Genomic DNA, 21,901 nt, shown 5'->3' with positions numbered 1-21,901 from the left:
ACTCATGTCCTCTTTAAGATAAAGGCAGGAAGGACCTGGAGATCTTCCTGAAAATCTTTGAAAGGGCCACCTACCTATCAGGTTGGCCAGAGGCCAACTGGAACACATACCTGCCAGATTTACTCACAGGCAAAAGCCAAGCAGCTTTTCAAGCAGCCAACCCAGATAGAAGGGCCACCTATGTAGAAATCAAGACTGCCATCCTAGAAAGAGATAGGTATAACTCAAACATACTGGCAGCAGATATGGAAGAGGGTCCAACAACCCAGGAAAAGTCCCCCAAACCTGTTTCATAGTCTGAAAAATGCCAGCTGGAAGTAGCTGCAGCTGGAGGCAAAGACCAGCCTCAAGGTAACCAAATAGAATTAGATCTGCCGACACCCAGGGCTCACTTTGGAAAAAGCACTAGAAGTGGCAGAAGCCTTCCACCATGCACAATTAATGCTCAACAGGGTACAGAGGCTAGAAAGACAGTCTGCACAGCTTCCCTGGTGCAGCAATGAGAATGGAGGACCCCCAACAATGATCCTCTGAGGCAAACAGCTCATCTTCTGTACCCAGACCACCGGTATAGTCTCTCCCACTTGGAAATTATTTATTTATTTATAAAATGTATTAAGCGCATTCCAATTTTTCATAAAATTTCCAAAGCAATGTACACGTATGTCGATAAAAAATTATACAAAACATTAAAATAAGCCAAAATTATAAAATTAATTAATATATTAATAACCATCCCAAAATAGCAGCCCTAAAAAAAGGTATCCTTCCTCTGGCTCATTACAATAATTCCATATGAACTAGTACTCCATATACATCTATCTGATTTTTAAATTATACACCAACATCATCAACCCCTTGAGCCTAAATAGCTTTCCTGAAGAGTTAATTCAGCAGCTCTGTTATCATCAGATAAGTTTTTACTTTGCGCCAAAATTTCATCAGATCCATTTCTTCTCCAACTTTCAATGCAAGACTGTTCCATAATTTAGGGACAGACATGGAAAAGGACCAGTTAGAGGTCATTTGGCAAGGGACTGTTGATTACAAGCGGATTATGATAAATTGCAGGAGGACCTTGTGAGATTGGAAGACTGAGCATCCATATGTCAGAAGAAATATAATGTGGACAAGTGCAGGGTGATGCATATAGGGGAAAAACCCCATGCTGTAGTTACATAATGCTAAATTCCATTTTAGGAGTTACCACCCAGGAAAAAGATCTGGGCGTCATAGTTGATATTACATTGAAATCATGGGCTCAGTGTGCAGTGGCAGTCAAAAAAGCAAACAGAATGTTAATTATTAGGAAGGGAATGGCAAATAAAATGAAGGATGTCATAACGCCTCTGTTTCACTCGATGGTTAGACTACACCTTGAATACTGTGTTCAATTCTGGTTCCCACATCTAAAAAAACATATAGTTGCCCTGAAGAAAGTAGAGAAGAGTGACCAAAATGATAAAGAGCATGGAATGGCTCCCCATAAGGAAAGACTAAAGAGATTAGGGTTATTCAGCTTGGAGAAGAGACGGCTCAGATGGGATTATGATAAAGGTCTACAAAATCATGAAAGGACTTGACCGGGTAAATGGGAAACAGTTATTTACTCTTTCAGATAATACAAGGACTAGGGGACACTCCAAGAAGTTTGCAAGTAGCTCATTTAAAACAAATCAGAGAAAATTCTTTTTCACTAAACGCACAATTAAATTCTGTAATTTGTTGCCAGAGAATGTGATTAAGGCAGTTAGTGTAGTTGGATTTAAAAAAGATTTAGATAAGTTCCTGGGGGAGAAGTCCATAAACTGCTTTAATCAATAAGGAATAGCCACTGCTTGTTGCCGGCATTAGTAGCATGGGATCTATTTAATGTTTGGGTACTTGCCAAGTACTTGTGACTTGGATTGGTCACTGTTGGAGACAAGATACTGGGCTTCATGGACCCTTGGTCTGACCCAGTATGGTATATCTTATGTTCTTATGATACGAGGGAAGCAAAGTTATGGACCTCAGTTTAGTGATGCAGCCAACACTAGAGGATAAAGTCCGCATGGATAAAGATAAATCCCAAAAGCAGGGTCGGTCCTCAAATCAAAGGGAAAAAGGAGCCTCAGAGATACTGGCACAACCCAGGAAGGAGCGTACAAATTTTCTCCTTCTGTTCCCTTTGTGCAGAAAATGGACATGAGGAGAAGAACATAAGAACATAAGACTTGCCATAATGGGTTAGACCAAAGATCCATCAAGCCCAGTATCCTGTTTCCAACAGTGGCAATCCAGATCAAAAGTTCCTGGTAGGGTTGCCCTTATAGGGGAGGAAAAACTGACAATCCTTTGCGGGCGTCTTCTGAGAGTAAAGTAGAGGAGGAGCCAAGGGTGTGTTCCCACTGTGGACAAAAGAGCAGGTTGTCAAGGACTGTCCCTGTGGAGGGGATGATGAGTGGGGAGTGCAAATGGGCATGCACTTTTTCAAAGCTCCAAAGTTGCAACTTTATGAACATCCCTCATTCAGGATTTAAGGTATCTGTGATCCCAGTGGAACTGGATGAAGTTCCCACCCAAGCTTTGGTGGATTCGGGATCTGGCAAAACTCTCATTCATGAGGTCCTGCTCCAAAAATGTCACATCAACCATGAGAGGAAAGAGACACTTGCCTGTATAAATATAGACAAAAGAAGTATCCAACTAGTCAAGTCCTGCTCACAACCCCAGCAGGACAAGCCATTATGGAAGTAGGATTCCTTCCCGAGCTCCAGTACCCAGTCATTCTGTAACATGATTGTCTCCAGTTTGCAACCTTGTGGGGCCCATTCTCAGGTAGCTGGGACAGTCCACTTGGAGGCAGGAGATCCTTGAGGACAGCTTGTTCATGGATCAAGATACTCCAGTCACAGAGAAGGAGCCTAGAGTTACCCAGGCACAGCTGGACTTGACCTGGCAAGGCTGAGCTGAGGGGGCAGGTATGTGAGGGAGTATATAAGAAACTCCTTCATGCCTCAGCTATCTGGGCTGGTCCTCCTTAAGAGCCGAACCAGCAAAGGATTCTGGGCCAGGAAGCATCTCTGCAGCCTTCGATAAGAAGGCAGGGCCCACAAGGCTGGGGAGATCCCAGAGAGAAGGCAGGAAGCCAGCCCATACAAGAACTGTGTGTACTTGATTATTGTGAAACTGCTGAGGTAAGCAGCCTCTATGCTGTATTTGTTACGGTCCCGGGCCATGCCCCGGGACCTCCACTCACCTCCTGGCCCGGGCCGGCCGCAGGAGTCCATCCACTTTGGCCCCAATGGCCCGAAACGCAGCCTATCACAGCGCTCTCCCTGCGAGGGAGACGCCGCCGACGATCCATGGCTGGCCCTGCCCCCTAGGCGCACGCGCGTGCCGGGGCTTCAGTCTTAAAGGGGCCAGCGTGGGAAACTCAGGGACAGCCATTGGAAGTGCCGTCGCCAGCTGTACAGATCACGGCCCGACAGTTGCGACAGGTCTGGAAATCCACTCGGGAGAAACTCTTCCGCACTGCAGTCATTGTGAAAAGATTTGCGAACCGCCTACGACGGCCAGCCCCGGTATTTCTGCCCGGGGAGAAGGTGTGGCTAAGCACCAGACACTTGCGCTTGCGGCTTCCTTCGATGCATCTGGCTCCGAAGTACATTGGCCCGTTCGCTATCAAGGAAAGGATAGGGGCAGTTTCCTACCGCCTCCATCTCCCGGCCATGCTCCGGGTACACAACGTCTTCCATGTTTCCCTGTTGAAGCCATTGGTTCTCTCTTCCTTCCATAGGAAGATGCCTGCACCAGCCATTCCTGAAGCATAAGAAGATACTGTTTATCAGGTTAAGGAGGTATTGTCCGTGCGGTTCCGCCTAAGACGTTGGGAGTACCTCCTCTCGTGGGAAGGTTATGGCCCCAAAGAAAATTCCTGGGAGTCTGCCGTCAACATCTTGGACAAGGACCTTCTCCACCATTTTCACGTGGCTCATCCAGGTAAACCCAGGCCTCCAGGAAGGGGGCGTAGGAGGGGGGGTACTGTTACGGTCCCGGGCTGTGCCCCGGGACCTCCACTCACCTCCCAGCCCGGGCCGGCCGCAGGAGTCCCTCCACTTTGGCCCCAAAGGCCAGAAACGCAGCCTACCACGGCGCTCTCCCTGCGAGGGAGACGCCGCCGCCGATCCTCGGCTGGCCCCGCCCCCTAGACACACACGCGCGCGCCGGGGCTTCAATCTTAAAGGGGCCAGCGTGGGAAACTCAGGGACAGCCTCCCACTGACGTCAGATGCTGCCGGGTTATTTAAACCCAGCAGTCACTGACATGCCTCGCCTTGCAACGAGGTTCACTCAGTCCCCTGAGTTGCTAGTTGCTGCGTTGGATCTTGGATCGTCTCTTCTACTTCTGGCTTCTGACCCGACTTCGTCCATTGACTTCGCCTTCGCTCCCGCTCCTGGTTTTGGTTTGGACTTCTGACTTCTGGCTTCTGACCCGGCTCCGTCCACAACTCTGTTTCCAGCTTCCGCCCCTGGCTTTGACTTCGAACCTCTGACTTCTGGCTTCTGACCCTGCTTCGTTCCTGGACTCCGGACTTCTGTTCACTCCGCCTCTTCAGGTATCCAGTTCTTGCTGGCCCAGGGGATTCTCCTAAGTCCCAGCGGCTCGGGCTCTTACGGGCTCCTCCCGGGGGAGCCGCGGGCTTCCGAGGGTGAAGACTCTTCCAGTTTCCTGGGCCCTACCGTCCTCATCGATCATCTCTTCGACCACTTCCTGGATCCTTGGTCGCAGAGGGTTCCACCTAAGTCCAAGAGGTCTGGGTCCTTACGGGCTCCTCCTGGGGGGACCTTGGACTTCCAGTGGTGAAGTCTTCTCCGGAGTCTCTCGTCAGCGCTGCCTCCCGGCGGCGACACTCACTGTGGGTCCCCATAGTGCAACATCTGCAGTCTCAGCCAGCCCAAACGTCCACGACCATAACAGTATTTTGGTTTTGCTTATAAATAAAGAGTTTGTTTGTATGGAGCCAGCCAGACTTTGGCCTCCTATTCCATTCCTGGCTGTTTCCCAAATCATGGGCACTCCCGAGCAACCACACCTCTCTTCATAGGGGAGTCATTCCATCCCCTTTATCATTTTTGTCTCTCTCCCCAGCCCCTTTTTCTCATTCTGCTATGTCTTTGTAGAGTTGGGGCAACTGGAACTGCACACAATATTGAAGGTGCAGTTGCACCATGGATCAATACAGAGGCAATCTAATATTTTCTGTTTTATTCTCCATTCCTTTTTGGATCATTCCTAACATTCTATTTGCTTTTTTTGTCTTCCTATGAACACTGAGCTGAGAATTTCAATGTATTGTGCACAAGGGCTCCAAGGTCTTTTTACTGGGTGGTGACTCCCAATACAGAAGCCAACATTATGTACCTGTATTCGGGATTAGTTTTCTCTATGTGCATCACTTCGCACTTTTTCATATTTATTTACTTACAAATGTATAAATTGTGTTTCCCAAAGTGGCTATAAAGCATTGTACGGAAAGAACCATACAACCAGTAAATTTAATCTGCTATTTAGATGCCCAAGGTCCTTCTGCAATTCTTCACAATCCACTGCTGCTTTAACAAGTGACTGTCTGTTTATTTCATGCAACTTACTGTCTGTGACTGCACACCTCTCACACTAGGCTAATCTTTTTGGACAACATTGCAGGGGTAAATGCTTTTATTTTCCCACTATTAAAGCTGAATAATTTAGAGATTAAAAAAATCTGGGTACATTTTCAAAGTCAGTTGCGATTTACAAGGGTTTATGCAGGTGGAATGGCTGAACACACAACTGGATTTTCAGCCGCTCTAAGAGCACGCATGTACTTTGAGTCTTGTTAAAGAGGCATTTCAGTGCACGTACTGGAGGTGTATTTGAAAACTACATGCATACATTTAGTTTTAAAAGAAATGCACACATGTATCTAAAGTACATACGTTACTCCTTCACATGACAAAACTCAAAGAATGCACATGCTTTGTATCCTCATAAACTGATCTTCGAACACAAGTGGATGGATGCTTTGCGTCTGGATAACAGGTTGGTTTATGCGGGCTGAAAAGTACGCATGTATGTTGCCCGATAGGCACCTTATTGAAAATTTAGGCCACAATTCCTCAGATAGGAAGCCATCTTCATCAGGATTTTCTTCTGTTCTGGGCCTATGAGGCTTCTTAAGACCCAACCCAGACAGAAATCTCAGCCTAAACAAGCGTGCTTTACATGTTCAGAATCAAATCAGACAAAGTAATAAAACCAACTGATTCAAGCATTCTTCAGTCCAGGATTTCTGTCTGGGTTGGATGCAAGGTAAAAAAAAGGTTGGTCCAGCAAATAACTGTTGCCCATGCTCACTCAGTAGCCTACCATCAACAAGAACGAGGTTTGCTCAGTCCTTTATGAAATTGTTGTGATGTAGGACCACTGCACATCTGTACTATGAAAACATTGTCTTTGGTTACATCATGGGTTGGAAGAATCTTGGAGAGCTTCAGACAGCACATGGAGCAAGTCCATTTGAAAATAAAACCTATACTATATATTGCCATATTTCTCTGGTATGGGGTTATGCTATTAGCAAGCGACCTGTGCACTTTAAAAACTTTTCTAGCAATCCTACCTGACTCGGTTTTCCAGCTCCAAGACTCTTTCATTCAACTCCTGATTCCCCCTTTTCAGGGTGTAAATACCCGTGTTTTTCTGTGACTCGTCACTGGTCACAGATACCATAATTTCCTCTAGCTCCTTTATACGCTCTTTCAGGGACAGAACGTGGGTGGCCTGTCTGGCATTATTTTCCTTGTAGGTTTCCAGCTCTGTTTTCATTGTTAGTAAAGAAGCATCATTTTTTGCCAGTGCATTTTGGAGATCCCTTATCTGAAAAATAAAGTAGTGTGGTTGCTGCTAACTTATGCATTAGTTCTTTTATGTCTAAATACATAGAAATAAGTCAACAAAAAAAAAATAACATTATTACCTAATTATTGGATTAATTTAATATATTTCTTGACTAGCTTTCAGCAGCCTGCTACTAATGGGAGTGGAAATCGTGCAATTGCACAAGGTGGCACACGTGGAGGAGTGACAGCGTAGAGCGGGAGAGGTTCGTGGGCCACCCTGGCTGACGAAAGGCAGGTGAGGGAGAGACCTTGGTGCAGCCCCCAGTAGAGCCTATCCTGCCAGCGCCAGAAGAAAGAAAGGCTGCTGTGTGCTAAGGAGGCCTGCTGCATCTTCGGAGACACCACCTACATGGAGCTCAAGTGCTACAAGGTGCTCTTCCACACCTTCCTGGATAATGGGGGCTGGTTTATGCACAAGCTCTCGGGGCTCCTCTTTCTGCTCGTCATTTTCCCCACTGGAGATTTCCTGCAGTGCATGCACATCATCTGCCCCAGTCTGCACAACTGCTGGCATCCTTGCCACAATCACATGCAGGATGAGCCGGCCCTACTCAACAAGACCAAGGCTGATTTACAGACTCCATGTTGGACAGCAGCTGCTTTGCCGAGCAAGAGCTACAGGCCTGGCCCCAGCCTTCTTGCAGGTGCCCAGCTACAAGGAGTCCCTGGGCACTGTTTTGCCAAACTCTCCAGGACAGAGCTCAGGTCAAGATACTGACAGTGCCAGTGCCCTGGGGAGAGGAGGAGAACCAGTTCTATTCAGGCTCCAAACTGGTTCCAACCACGTTACACTTCAGATCCTCCATTGACAGCACTTTCACCTCGCATGGGAACCTTGCCTGACCCATTTTCTGCTGGCTGGGTAAAGTACCCTCTTTCATCTGTCTGCCAGTAATGCCCTCTCTAGGCTGCTGTACAGCATAATAAGGAGGAGCTGACTTCCCTCAATATGGTATATTGCACAAAATGGATCAACTTGCACCTAAGTTGATGAGAAAAAAAAATCCAAATTCCAAACAGCCTTTTGTAAGCCTCAACTGCATATGTTTTAGCTTACAGGATTTAGAGGAGGGCCTCAAATGCTCACAGAATTATTTGTGGTAACATATTCATGTGTGTGTGTGAGAGAGAAAGATGGAGTATGTGTGTGTGTGTGTGTGTGTGTGTGTGTGTGAAGGTAAGAACGAGTGTGTGTATATATGAGAAAGCATGTGTGAAAGAGAGGGAGTGTGTGTGGGAGAGGTTTTGTGTGTATGTGAGTGAGCATTTGTGAGAGCATGTGTGTGTCTATGAGAGAGTATATGTGAAAGAGTGGGAATGTGTGTGTTTATGAGAGATTGTGAGAGATGGAGTGTGTGTGTGAGAGGGCATTTTATTTTATTTATTTATTCACTTTTTATATACCGATATTCATAAAAGCTTCATATTGGTTTACATTATAAGACATTAAAACCAAAGAACAAAAAACATAACACAAAGGTAAAACATCTAAAATAACAGGTAATGCATTTAAAATACCTTTAAATAATACAATCAATAAATTTTTTAACATGTGTGTGTGAGTGAGAGCATATGAATGACAATGTGTGTGAGAGAAAGTGTATGTGTGCAAGAGAGAAAGGCAGTGTGGGTGTGTGAGTGCGAGAATGTTTTGTGTGAGAGAAAGGGAGTGTTAAATGAGAGAGGGAGTGTGTGTGTGAGTGTGGGTTTGTGAGTGCGAGATTGTGTGTGTGTGTGTGTGTGTGTGTGTGAGAATGAACATGTGTGTATTAGAGAGGATGTACCCTCCCCTCACTATATTGTTCAGATCTTCAGAGGGATAGCTGTGTTAATCTGGTGTAGCAAAAATGGCAAGAGGCGAGAGGCACTCATAGACTAACCAATTTATTGAGGCATGAGCTTTCAAGGACACAGCCCACTTTGTCAGATGCATGTTTTTAAAGTGCATAATTTTGAATTGTGCATGGGGAGGGCTGGAGAGGAAGAACAAGCCTCTAAGGTCCACCTAGGATGTCCAATACACTTGCACTAGCCTTGATAAGAAAAACAATAAAAATTAAGTGAAAACAAGAACACAGAACGAGAAGATGGCAGCACAATAATTATTTGCACAGGATAGCAAAAAAGCTAGTATTGGTCCTGGCTTTCAAGAGCTATACTCCTTTCATCAGATCAAAACAGACTGAGCAGGTAAATGGGTGAGAAAATTCATGTCCCTTGCTCTTTTTTGCAGGCCCTGCACCACTGCTTTTTCTGCCGCCAGTGGATTGGGTCCACCGGCTAAAAAAGCAGGAAGCAGTTTCGTACCAAGAGGAGGGGGCGGGGGGCATATTACTTTGATGCTATGTGTGGGAGCGAGCCTGTATGATCAGAGAGACAGCATGTGAGACCCTCTGTGTGTGTGTGTGTATGTGTGTATGTGAAACAGCACGTGAGAGTGAGAGCCTGCATGTGAATTTTTCTTTGGGCCATGGTGGGATGAGCTGCCCCACCGATCTTCCTGCTGTGCGCAGCTCTCACTCTCACATGCTGTCTCTCACACATACACAGGCTCACTCTCACATGCTGACACATATAAACAGGCTCTCTCTCACATGCTGTGTCACACAAGCATGCAGGCTCTCACTCTCACGAGCTGTTTCACACAAATACACAGGCTCTGACTCTCACATGCTGTCTCACATACACACATACACACACACACACACACACACAGAGGGTCTCACATGCTGTCTCTCTGATCATACAGGCTCACTCCCACACACAGTTTCTTAACTCACTCTTTCTCACATATAGTCTCTCAACTCACTCTCATATGCATACATACTTTACAGGGCCTCAACCTCTCTCTGATCTCTTGGCCTCCTCTTCGTGGGTTACTGCAGGATGGTTTCCGCGGAGGCCCTGATTGTCTCGTGCCGCCGTGAGGTGGGATCCGCAGCGGCTCTGCCTTACAATCGCTACTGCTCCTCTGCACGCAGCCAATGCTCCTCCTCCTTCCTGTCCGTGCAGCTCCAGAAAAGTTTTTCTTCCAGGGCTGCGCAGGCAGGAAGGAGGAGGGGCACCTGCATGTTTGTGTGACACAGCATGTGAGAGAGAGCCTGTTTATATGAGTCAGCATGTGAGAGTGAGCCTGTGTATGTGTGAGAGACAGCATGTGAGAGTGAGAGCCTGTTTGTTTGTGTCAGACAGCATGTGAGAGTCAGAGCCTGTGAGAGACAGAGCCTGTGCGTTTGTGTGAAACAGCATGTGAGAGTCAGAGCCTGTGTTTTTGTGTGAGACAGCATGTGAGAGAGAGCCTGTTTGTGTGAGACAGCATGTGAGAGAGAGCCTGTTTGTTTGTGAGACAGCATGTGAAAGTGAGAGAGCCTGCGTGTGTGAGAGACAGCATGTGAACGAGAGACAGTGTGTATTTATGTATGAGAGAGAGCATTTGAGAGTGAGAGCTGTGTGTGTGAGACAGCATGTGTCTGAGAGCCTGTGCCTGTGTGTGTATGTGTGAGAAACATCATTTGAGAATGAAAGCCTGTGTGTGTGTATGTGTGTGTGAGAGAGAGAGACAGCGTGTGAGAATGAGCACCTGAGTGTGTATGTGAGAGAGAGACAGCATGTGAGAATGAGAGCCTGAGTGTGTGTTTGAGGGAAGAAAAGAAAGACAGGTGGATAGAGAAGAAACAGAAAAAAAAAGAGACCCTATAAAAGGAATTGGCAAAGGCCAAGAAAGGGAAGGTGGAAACAAAAAGCCTGTGACCAACCAATTAGAAAACTAAGATCACACAGCAAAGGTAAAAAAAAATATCTTTTTTTAATTTTTAGTGATTGGCATATGTTATCTTTGGGAATCTGCAAAATTAGCACTTTCTCTATGCCGATCTCACAATGAATGAGATCAGCATGGAGGAACTGGAAGCCCCACAAATTTTTCATACTACAGGGCCTGCACAGAGGAGGCAGCAAAACAGGCTTCAGTGCTAGTACCGGTAGCAGCGATCAGCGCCTCCCCAATAGCCACGCTGCAGCAGTGACAGTGGCAGCAGAGGAATGAGAGAGGCTGCGAGGTTGCTGGCAAAAGAAAAAGAGAGAGGTCTGCCTTTAGTGTGTGCATGCGAATGGGAGCCGTGTGTGTGTGTGTCTGTCTGTCTGTCTGTCTGTCTATGTGTCTGGGTATAAGATTGGGTGCTGCAGGTGGATTCCAACCTGCCAGCAGCTGAAATGAAGATGAGGGTCTGACGCTGCTGGTAGATCCCAACCAAAATAAAACTGGAGACGCCTGCGGGATTGTCTGAGAGGGAGCGTATGTGTGTATGAGCTTGTATGTGTGTGTGATTATAAGAAAGAGAGGAGAAAGTTTGTGCATCCCTCTTCCACTAATCCATGACAATCTTGGGGTGACTGGAAATCAGACTTCCCAGGTATGGAGAGCGTGACTTTTTAAAATCCTTTTTAGTTTTATTTTTCAGGTGTTATTTGCTATGTCTGCTGTTTTGAAATATTTTATTTATTTATTTATTTATTTAACACTTTTTTATACCGACCTTCATAGTAAATAAACCATATCGGATCGGTTTACATAAAACAAGGGTATAACAGAAGCAATAAATAAAAGTAATTAACAAGAGAAGAGAATAAGATAAAGTTACATTTAACAAGGAGTAAAAAACTTGGGAAGCTTAAGAGCTGGTTTGTGTTGCGACCGTCGCTGCCCGACGTCTTCACTCCGCCCTCTTTACCTCTGTGGCAACTCCCTCCGGGGTTGAAGGATGGCTGGCTGCCGCGGCATCTCCCTGCCGACTCCCTCCGGCGTCCCGGGGCTGGCTCGACGCTGCAGATCCGCCATGTTGCCTGAAGCCTAGGGCGTGCGCGCACGCGCGCTCCGATTGAAGTACCAGCAAGGGCGCGAACCTCAGGGGCGTCCCCCTGAAATGACGCCATCCGCTTCCGATATTTAAAGGTCTCTGTTATCGCTAACAAGCTGAGTTAGCAAGGAAGGGGATTGCTTCGGCTACATCTCCCAAGCTACTCTGCCTCCTCGGACTTACCAGAGGTACCCGCTCCTCGGGGGCCTCGCTCTCTCTTTGCCTTTCAGGTTACAGACAGGAACCGGTACTCGCTCCTCAAGGGCCCTCGTTCCTGACTCTCTGCTGATTCTCTTCTGCCTGGAAGCTATCGCTGCCTACATCATTGTGAGTTGCTATTGCTCTCTCAGAGCTTTCCCTGGAACCAGGTACTCGCTCCTCGAGGGCCTATCCTTTCCAGCTGCTGAGCCTCTCTGAGACCATTATTGTGAGTGTTTTCATCTAAGTTCTGTTCATGAACTCTGCATACCCTGCCTACTCACTGTCTACAGTTTCTCAACAGCTCAGTTATCCAGGATCGCTGTTCCAGTATCTGAGGGACTTCAGCCCTGTCGGGCACTTCAGCTCACTACTGCCACCTCTGGTGGTTCAGTATACTGTCTAATAAAAGAACTAGTGTGTGTCTGTCTCCATACTCTGAGCCTGACCGGTGGCCCCTCTCGGGATCTTCCCCCGGAGGTGTGGTCATCTGCCACCAACCCAAGGATCCACCCACAACTAACACCAGTATTTACAGATTGATAACTCCCTTATCTGATTGCTCCTCCCATAAGCATAGCGGATTATTACAGTTTGGGACATATACAAAATTTGTATATGAGTTTTTAATTGTTTTATCTTTTATTCATCAGCTTTTTTAAAATATTATTAGTAGTATGTTTTTAGTATTATGATTATGTATCTATTTTATTTCTTGATTTTGTTTGATATTTGAGGGATGGTGATGGTCCTGTTTTTTCATTCTTGCACTGCACAGAGTGTCTGACTTCTTGCAGTTCCCAGTTCAGCTTTTGTCTGCACGTTTGTAGTTCTACTTTATGATTGCTCTGTTCTGTATTTAATGAGGGTAAATGTATGTTCTGCATGTGTGACGGAGGTGAGGCGTTCTCCTAATAGGAAGTGTATTGATGTTTTAAGGCTTTCGGAGGGTCAAGTACACACCCAACACACATCACAATAGGCCTAATACCACATGGGTTCCAAGTGCCTTTTTTGCAGTGATTTCTGGTTGGCATTACAGCAGTGCATATAAATATAACCTAAGTGATATTTTTACCTCAGAATACCATACTTTGATATTTTTCATGTAAAATATAAATAACTCTTAACTGTGTGTGTGGAATGGGGTGGGGGGTGTTGTGCAAGGCTATAAGGTTCGCCCTGGGCACCTAATGCCCTTCCACCAGCCATGGGTTTGGCAGGGGCTTGGGGGGGGGGGGGGGGAATGTGTCAGTTTTTAAAGTTTGTATCACTGGAGGGAGCTTGGCTTTTTTTTTTGGATGGGCCCAGGACAGAGAATGAATGATCCTTGAGCACAGTAATTGTTCACACAGGGCAGCAAAAAAGCTTGCACCAGCCCTGCGTTTTTTTGACATAAGATAACATATCCCAAAGAGCAAGGCAAGATCTTCCTGTGGGAAACATTTTTTAGGTCAGACCACTGCCCCAAGGGCCTTACGATCAGGACACTAAAAGGGAAATTCAGAACTATCCAAACCTATTTATTTATTTATTTACTTACATTTGATTTCTCACCCTACCCTTTCAGCCCAGAGCGCGTTACATAGCACTAAATCTGCCTAAAACAGAAAACAATGCTTACAGCATGCAAATAACATCCCACAATGTACAAAACTGGACACTTCAAAACAAACAATAAAGGGCTCACTTGAGAAATGGGTTTTCTCAACCAGGATCAGATATAATCCTGTCTCCCTGTCGGTCTTCTCAGCCCTCTGTTAACACATCACCACCTCCCTTCCCGCCCCTGCCCCACCCCCCACACGGTAGCAAGGTATCATATGCACCCTATTTATTTATTTATTTATTTAAAATCATTTCTATTCCATCAGTCCATTAGTGAGATCTTAGCAGAGTAGAGTATAACCGTGATCAACAGCAATCATTTGAGAATTCCACTTTGGTATCTAATTCTTCCTTGTGGGAAGAGTTGGAAATATCTTATGTACCCGCTCTAGGAGATGCTATGGACAAAGCTGTTGCACAAATAGCTACATCAAGTGTGGCTAACTAGGAACTGCTTTCAGAACCTTTAAACACTAATTTTGATGGCTGCATATTGGATTAAGTAGAGGACTTGTATGTACCGAAAGGAAGACCACGAGGCCCAAAATAGCCTCCCAGCCGAGGTGGAAGCCAGCGCTGTAACAGAATTTAAACATGAGTGAGACAGATAGAGAACAGGGCTGAGACTGGATTTTGGTTTAAATATAGAACTACCCTTAATTGTAGAAAACCAGAGCGGAAGTCAAACAGGCAGACTGGATAGGCCAATTGGTACTCATCTGCCATCATCTACTGGGTTAATATTATTCACTGCATTGCCAGAGCCCAAATCTCCCTAAATGTACTTCCTCCTCCCTAGCTACTCCATCCCTATCCCACCTCAGAAATGTGAATCAGATAATGTGCCTGCTTCCTACACAAATATAAACACAGAATGTTCCACCCACCATAAGCTTTCACTGGCACTAGCACATACTAAATCGCAGAAAACATAGACTTGATTACATAAATGAGAACATTTCAGTAGACTTTCTAATCCCAGTTAAAAATCTGTTATTTTAGAGAGGTTGAAGGACTGAAGATATAGTCTAATTTCTAATCGTTGAAATTTCTTATCAGGTTAGACGGTGTATAACTGCATCCTTCAGAGCCAGCGAGAGAAGAAGAGACAAATTTGATTTTACTTGACATAGTAAAAGCACATTTGCTTTGTGACCAGCAAAAGGTCAGGAACATTTTGTTATTGCAAGAAATTGCACCTATTACAAGCAGTACTATCCCTATCTGCAAAATCGAGAAGCACTACTCCAGCCACCTTGGGACTTAGATTTCTTACTACCAATTTATTTGGTTTTTCTCCAGCAAACCTTTATTTTTGTTAAAAGAACATTAGTAAAACATTATTTAAATATTTCACATTCTTTCCCTTTTTGCTCTCCCCAACAAAAAACATGTGTAAGTTAACACAGTCACCTTTGCAAAAAAGTTAAAACAGCTTTCCTATGTCCATCTCTTCCTCTACTCCATTTCTACTGTGATCCTTTTCATTACTTCTGGTTCTCTCCATCTCTGTTTTGTCCCCCTCTCTCTTGGTCTATTTCATGCATCAGATTTTTTTTCTATTTCTCTTTATTATCTCTTCCTCCTTTGCAGTGGTGTAGCCAGAATTGATTTTTTTGGGTGGGCACAAGGTTAACACGGGTGGGCTGTAGGCATGCAGGTCTGAGACCTACTAGTTGTTTTCTTATTGATAAATGATGCCATATACTGCACCCTAGAATGGCTTTCTAAGTAATTTGCCACAGCCATAATGCATCATGCGTGAAACTTTAAAACATTTTACCTCAATTATTTCAAGCACTTACCAGCATTAAAAACTTCCTGCAGGGGTATTTTGGGGGTGGGGGAGCGTTGCTGCTATGCACAGGGCTGGTGCAAGGGTATTAGGCACCCTAGGCAAACCTTACAGCCTGGCGCCCTCCCCCCACCTCCCCATACACAATTTTAAATTATGCATTTATAACATATTTTACATGAAAAGTGACATTCTGAGGTAAAATTAATATACATGTTGTGATAATTTCATGCACTGTTGTGATGCCAACAAGAAAACTTTGCATCTTGGAATTCATATGGCATCATACCTATTGTGATATATTTCGGCATGGTCCTCCCGTATCAACACAGTACTATTTGCCAATACTCAAAGAATAACAACCCCACCTATGAAAAAGAATACCACAAATATTACACCAGAATGTAAAATATCAATACACCTCCTATCAGGAAAACAGAACAGGCCAAGCTACTACAGATCCCTACAGAGAAACCACATGCTAAAAGAATGCTTCATCTCAGTCTTTGCATGCAGAACACAAACCATCACCAAATACAGAATAAAGCCACATAAAGTATAAACAGAAGTGTGCAGACAAAAACTGAACTGTAAAATGCATCATGCCAGACTCTAGACAGTACAACAATGGAAAAACAAAAATTTCACCATTCCTCGTGAAACAAATCAATGAAATCAAGATATATAAATCATTAATCATAACTATAAAATCATACAAATAAAATAATTTCAAAACAGCTGATGAATAGAAAATCCAATAATTAAAGACTCATGCAAATTTTGAAAGCTTTACCAAACATCAATAAAATATTTCAAACAGCAGACACATCACATATTACCCAATAATTAAAATGGTAGTCAATCAAGAAAAATGAACTTAAAAAGTCACCTTTACTTACCCTCTCCAGCAGTTCTCCTACTCCTTTCCCTTGCAGGCCACACCAGAAGCAGCAGTAGCTGCTGAAAGTGTCCTCACGGTCCTGTTCCTTAGGGACCACAACCAGTCTCTTCTCTCTCACACACACACACACCAGTCACACCCTCAGGACCAATTTCTGTCTCTCACACACCATTCATCTCCCCAACCAGTCTCTCTTTCTCTCACACACACACACACAAGCACATACATACCAGTCATCTCCCTGATCAGTCTCTCTCACATATACACACGTCACCTCTCTGGCCAGTCTCTCTCAATCACACAATGCTCTCGCTCTCTCTTACTTACACACAGGCTTTCAATCACACACATGCTCTCTCTATTTCACTTACACACAAGCTCTCAATCACACACATAGAAACATAGAAATGACGGCAGAAGAAGACCAAACGGCCCATCTAGTCTGCCCAGCAAGCTACGCACTTTATCCATTTTTTCCCCTTTTTTTTCTCTCCCACCTGTTACTAATGGCTTCCAGTACCCTCCAGCCCTAATTCCCCTCCACCCCACCACCAATTTAGAGAGCAGCGCCATATCTGCATTCAAGTGAACGTCCAGCTCAATTAGGGGTAGCAACTGCTGTAACAAGCAGGCCACACCCTTACCCCATACTCTTACCCACCCCTGTTTTTATTTTTTTATTTTTTTGAGATAGCAGCCCTCCATCCTTCCGCTCCGTGAAGGTAGAACACCAACTACTGGCCACTGGCATCCCGCTCCGTGAATGCCTCTGTGGCTACTGCCGCTCCGTGCAGTGTTTGAATGCCTCCTCTTTATTCACGCCCTCTAGACTTGATGGATCCACAGTGTTTATCCCATGCCCTTTTGAAGTCGTTCACAGTTTTAGACTTCACCACTTCCTCCGGAAGGGCATTCCAGGCCCATCTAGTCTGCCCAGCAAGCTACGCACTTTATCCATTTTTTTTCCCTCTTTTTTTCTCTCCCACCTGTTACTATTGGCTTCCAGTACCCTCCAGCCCTAATTCCCCTCCACCCCACCACCAATTTAGAGAGCAGCGCCGTATCTGCATCCAAGTGAACGTCCAGCTCAATTAGGGGTAGCAACCGCTGTAACAAGCAGGCCACACCTTACCCCATACTCTTACCCACCCCTGTTTTTATTTTTTTATTTTTTGAGATAGCAGCCCTCCATCCTTCCGCTCTGTGAAGGTGGAACACCAACTACTTATAAACAGGCTCAATCACACACATGCCCTCTCTCTCACAGCCACAAGCCAGCCAAAAACATGCGCCATCTCTCTCTCGCACACATTGACACTCACATATATACCACATACATACAGAAGCACCCTCCCTGTCTCACATACACATTATACTATCACAGAAGCACTTTCCCTGTCTCACACACAGAAGCACCATTCCTTTCTCACATACACACAACATACACACACACAGAAGCACCATTCCTTTCTCACATACACCCCACATACACACACACAGAAGCACCATTCCTTTCTCACATACACCCCACATACACACACACAGAAGCACCATTCCTTTCTCATATACACACACACACAGAAGCTCCATTCCTTTCACACATACACACACACAGAAGCACCATTCCTTTCTCACATACACACCACATACACATACACAGAAGCTCCATTCCTTTCTCACATACACACCGCATACACACACACAGAAGCTCCATTCCTTTCTCACATACACACCACATACACACACACAGAAGCTCCATTTCTTTCTCACATACACACCGCATACACACACACAGAAGCTCCATTCCTTTCTCACATACACACACACAGAAGCACCATTCCTTTCTCACATACACACCGCATACACACACACAGAAGTTCCATTCCTTTCTCACATACACACACACAGAAGCACCCTTCCGATCTCAAATACATATACACACAAAGGCTTCCAGCTGAACAGCTCATCTCCAGCAGCGGCTAGCAGCACCGGTCTTCTTTTCTTCAGCTCTGCTGGCCTGGTCTCCGGCGGCAGCTGGCTGCGCTGATCTTCATTTCCTCGGTCCCTGCTAGCCTGGTCTCTGGCGGTGGCTGGCAGCACCGATCTTCATTTCTTCGGCCCCTGCCGGCCTGGTCTCCGGCGGCAACTGGCAGCGTCAATTTTAATTTCTTCGGCCCCACCGGCCTGGTGTCTGGTGGCGGCTGGCTACGCCAATCTTCTTTTCTTCGGCCCCACCGGCCTTGTCTCTGATGGCAGCTGGCAGAGACGGTCTTCTTTTCTTCAGCCCCGCCGGCTGCGAGTAGCATGTGACACACCGGTTGAGAATCGCTGGCCTAGGTCCTGCTCATGCTGCAGGGCTCATCACTGCGAAACAGCCACGCGGCGCCCTTAATGTGAGCAGGAGCAGAGGAGGCCACGTGATCACCTAGACTGGCCCACTAGGGAAAGCCCGATCCCCCAATAGGCCAATCCGCCCCTGGATCCCGCGACGGCCTTGCAGGTCTGGTGCTCCACTCCTGGTTCCAGTTGGGTAGGCCTGGGTCCAAATTGGGTGGGCAGCTGCCCACCCAGGCCTACCTGTGGCTACGCTACTGCTCCTTTGATGTATTCAGATTCCTCTTTATATTCATTCCTCCCATACCTGAGCCTCCTGCAAATTATTTGATACAAGGACACTGGAAGGGCATCAACATGAGTTCCTTGTCACAGGCAAATTGATCATTTGGTACCCTTTTTGAGCAGCCTTCTATCACTGTGGAGTGCAAGGTGCAGGGTACAAGTTAAATAAAAAAGATAGATGTGAAAGACAGAGGATGCAAGAGGGACTGAGAGCTGGAAGTGTACGGAGGAAACTTTGCACAGCAGAAGCAGGAGTAGGAAAAGGTCAGCTGTCCTTGGCAATTAAAATTAGCAATTGGATTAGTCACCTATAAACTAACTTTAGCGACATCACAGGGCTCATAGCTCCACAAAGATGGCACGGCCTGGAAAAGTTTTTGATCTAACTAAGCGAAAGCAAACCTTTGTACATCTCCGCAGATTGCCTTGCTTGTACACATTTTTATAAAGCGGCGTTTCTCAACCGGTGTGTTGCGACAACCAGTGTATCGCCAAGCACACGCAGGTGTGGTGCCACACTTCTCGGTCCCCCACTGGTCCACTGCTCCCCTTTACCCCAGCGAGATGCAAACTCTTCTTCCGCCCGAGTTTGAAATGCCGATAGCCCGGGCGCTACGTGGCAGGATAGCTGGAGTCAGCAGCACTAGCAGCATGGTCTCTTCTTCCCAACCCCCACAGTCCAGAAGAGGAAGTGGTTTGCAGCTGCCGCACACGCAGGAAGAAGAGACCATGGTAATTTACAAGTGCGGGCAGCATAGGCTGGAGCAAATAGAGGAACAACGACAGCCCCCACGGCCGATGGGACCTCTTTCTTGAGGTCATGAGGATGGAAAGAAGAGGAGGCTGCTGCCACCAGTTGTTCTTCGGGGGGGGGGGGGGGGAGAGTGAGTAAGCAAGCGAGCATCTGAGTTTGTAAGTGTGTGAATGAGAGCCTATTTGTAAGTGAGGGAAAGAGACATAACATGTGTATATCTGTGTGATTGAGAGCCAGTGTGAGAGAGAGAGAGAGAGGAGAAAGTTGCAAGCAAAACCATCCCTCCTCCTGCTAATTCAAAACAATCTCCGGGGCACCTGAATATCAAACGTTCCTAGGTATGCAGAGCAAAACATTTTTATCTCATTATTTTTAATTATTTGGTCTTTGTGTCTGCTATTTTGAAATATTGTATTGGTGTCCGGATATTTTTTTGAGTTTTTAATTATTGGATATTCTTGGAAATAATCTGTTCTTTTTGTTAGTATGGTTTTACTGCTATTGATTTTATATTTCTTGATTTGTTTGAGGACTGGTGAAGTTTCTCTTTTTCTTTTGTTGCACTGCATACAGTCTCTGTGGCTTGTTGCGGTTTCCAGTTTTTGTCTGCATGTTTCTATTTATGCTTTATGGTCTCTTTATTCTTTGTTAGGTGAGGATCTGCACGTGACTGAGGTGAGGTAGTTTCTGAGTAGGGCTCTATAGCAGCCTGACGTGGTCTGTTTTCCTAATAGGAGATGTATTGGTATCTTAAGGCCTGGTGTAATATTTTCAGTGTTGCCTTTTCTTAGGTAAGGTGGTTACTATTTGAGTGCTGGAAGTTGATGCTTTTGGTATGGGAGGTTTACTATTTATGCAATTTCAGTTCAGACAGAGTATTTATCTTTCCCTTGTGTCATTCTTAACATAAAAATAATACTGGACCTTTAATTTTTATTTCCGTTGTGGATTGTAATGAGTAGGGTGTCACACATGTGAGCGTTGTCTGTCAGGTGGGTTACAATGGGAAAAATGTTGAGAACCACTGTTTCAAAGTAACATAGAAACATAGAAATGACGGCAGAAGAAGACCAAACGGCCCATCCAGTCTGTCCAGCAAGCTTCACACACTTTTTTCTCTCATACTTATCTGTTTCTCTTAGCTCTTGGTTCTATTTCCCTTCCACCCCCACCATTAATGTAGAAAGCAGTGATGGAGCTGCATCCAAGTGAAATATCTAGCTTGATTAGTTAGGGGTAGTAGGGGTAGTAACCGCCGCAATAAGCAAGCTACACCCATGCTTATTTGTTTTACTCAGACTATGTTATACAGCCCTTATTGGTTGTTTTTCTTCTCCCCTGCCGTTGAAGCAGGGAGCTATGCTGGATATGCTTGAAGTATCAGTTTATTCTTCTCCCATGCTGTTGAAGCAGAGAGCCATGCTGGATATGCATCGAAAGTGAAGTATCAGGCACATTTGGTTTGGGGTAGTAACCGCCGTAACAAGCCAGCTACTCCCCGCTTTGTGAGTGTGAACCCTTTTTTCTTCTCCCCTGCCTTGAAGCAGAGAGCTCTGCTGGATGTGTGTAGTATCAGTTTTTTCTTCTCCCCTGCCGTTGAAGCAGAGAACTATGCTGTATATGCATAGAAATTGAAGTAACAGGCTTATTTGGTTTGGGGTAGTAACCGCCGTAACAAGCCAGCTACTCCCCCCTTTGTGAGTGCAGATCCTTTATTCCACATTTCCTCTTGCTGTTGAAGCTAGAACGATGTTGGAGTCACAGTAAGCATGTGTACGTTTATTGAATAAGGGTATGGTCTCCAGGCAGTAGCCATCATTCTGGCGAGTCACCCACTCTTCATTGGCGGCCTCTTGACTTTGTGGATCCACAGTGTTTATCCCACGCCCCTTTGAAGTCCTTCACAGTTCTGGTCTTCACCACATCCTCCGGAAGGGCATTCCAGGCATCCACCACCCTCTCCGTGAAGAAATACTTCCTAACATTGGTTCTGAATCTTCCTCCCTGGAGCTTCAAATCGTGACCCCTGGTTCTGCTGATTTTTTTCCTACGGAAAAGGTTTGTCGTTGTCTTTGGATCATTAAAACCTTTCAAGTATCTGAAAGTCTGTATCATATCGCCTCTGCTCCTCCTTTCCTCCAGGGTGTACATATTTAGATTCTTCAATCTCTCCTCGTACGTCATCCGATGAAGATCCTCCACCTTCCTGGTCGCCCTTCTCTGTACCGCTTCCATCTTGTCTTT

At 45.6% G+C, this 21,901-nt stretch overlaps 1 protein-coding gene across 5 annotated transcripts in view; it reads right to left on the bottom strand.

Moving 5' to 3' along the window:
- LOC115089807 (coiled-coil domain-containing protein 170-like) overlaps window positions 1-21,901 on the bottom strand; it is a 172,426-nt gene that overhangs the window by 93,056 nt on the left and 57,469 nt on the right. For all 5 annotated transcript variants that reach the window (XM_029598117.1, XM_029598121.1, XM_029598120.1 and 2 more), the window contains exon 5: window positions 6,647-6,903. In XM_029598117.1, the coding sequence (XP_029453977.1) occupies window positions 6,647-6,903 (257 nt within the window). The remainder of the gene's footprint in view (window positions 1-6,646; window positions 6,904-21,901) is intronic.

This window comes from Rhinatrema bivittatum, chromosome 4, assembly GCF_901001135.1.
Source record: "Rhinatrema bivittatum chromosome 4, aRhiBiv1.1, whole genome shotgun sequence".
NCBI classification, from domain to species: domain Eukaryota; kingdom Metazoa; phylum Chordata; class Amphibia; order Gymnophiona; family Rhinatrematidae; genus Rhinatrema; species Rhinatrema bivittatum.
This window is presented reverse-complemented; position numbering and strand designations above follow the sequence as displayed.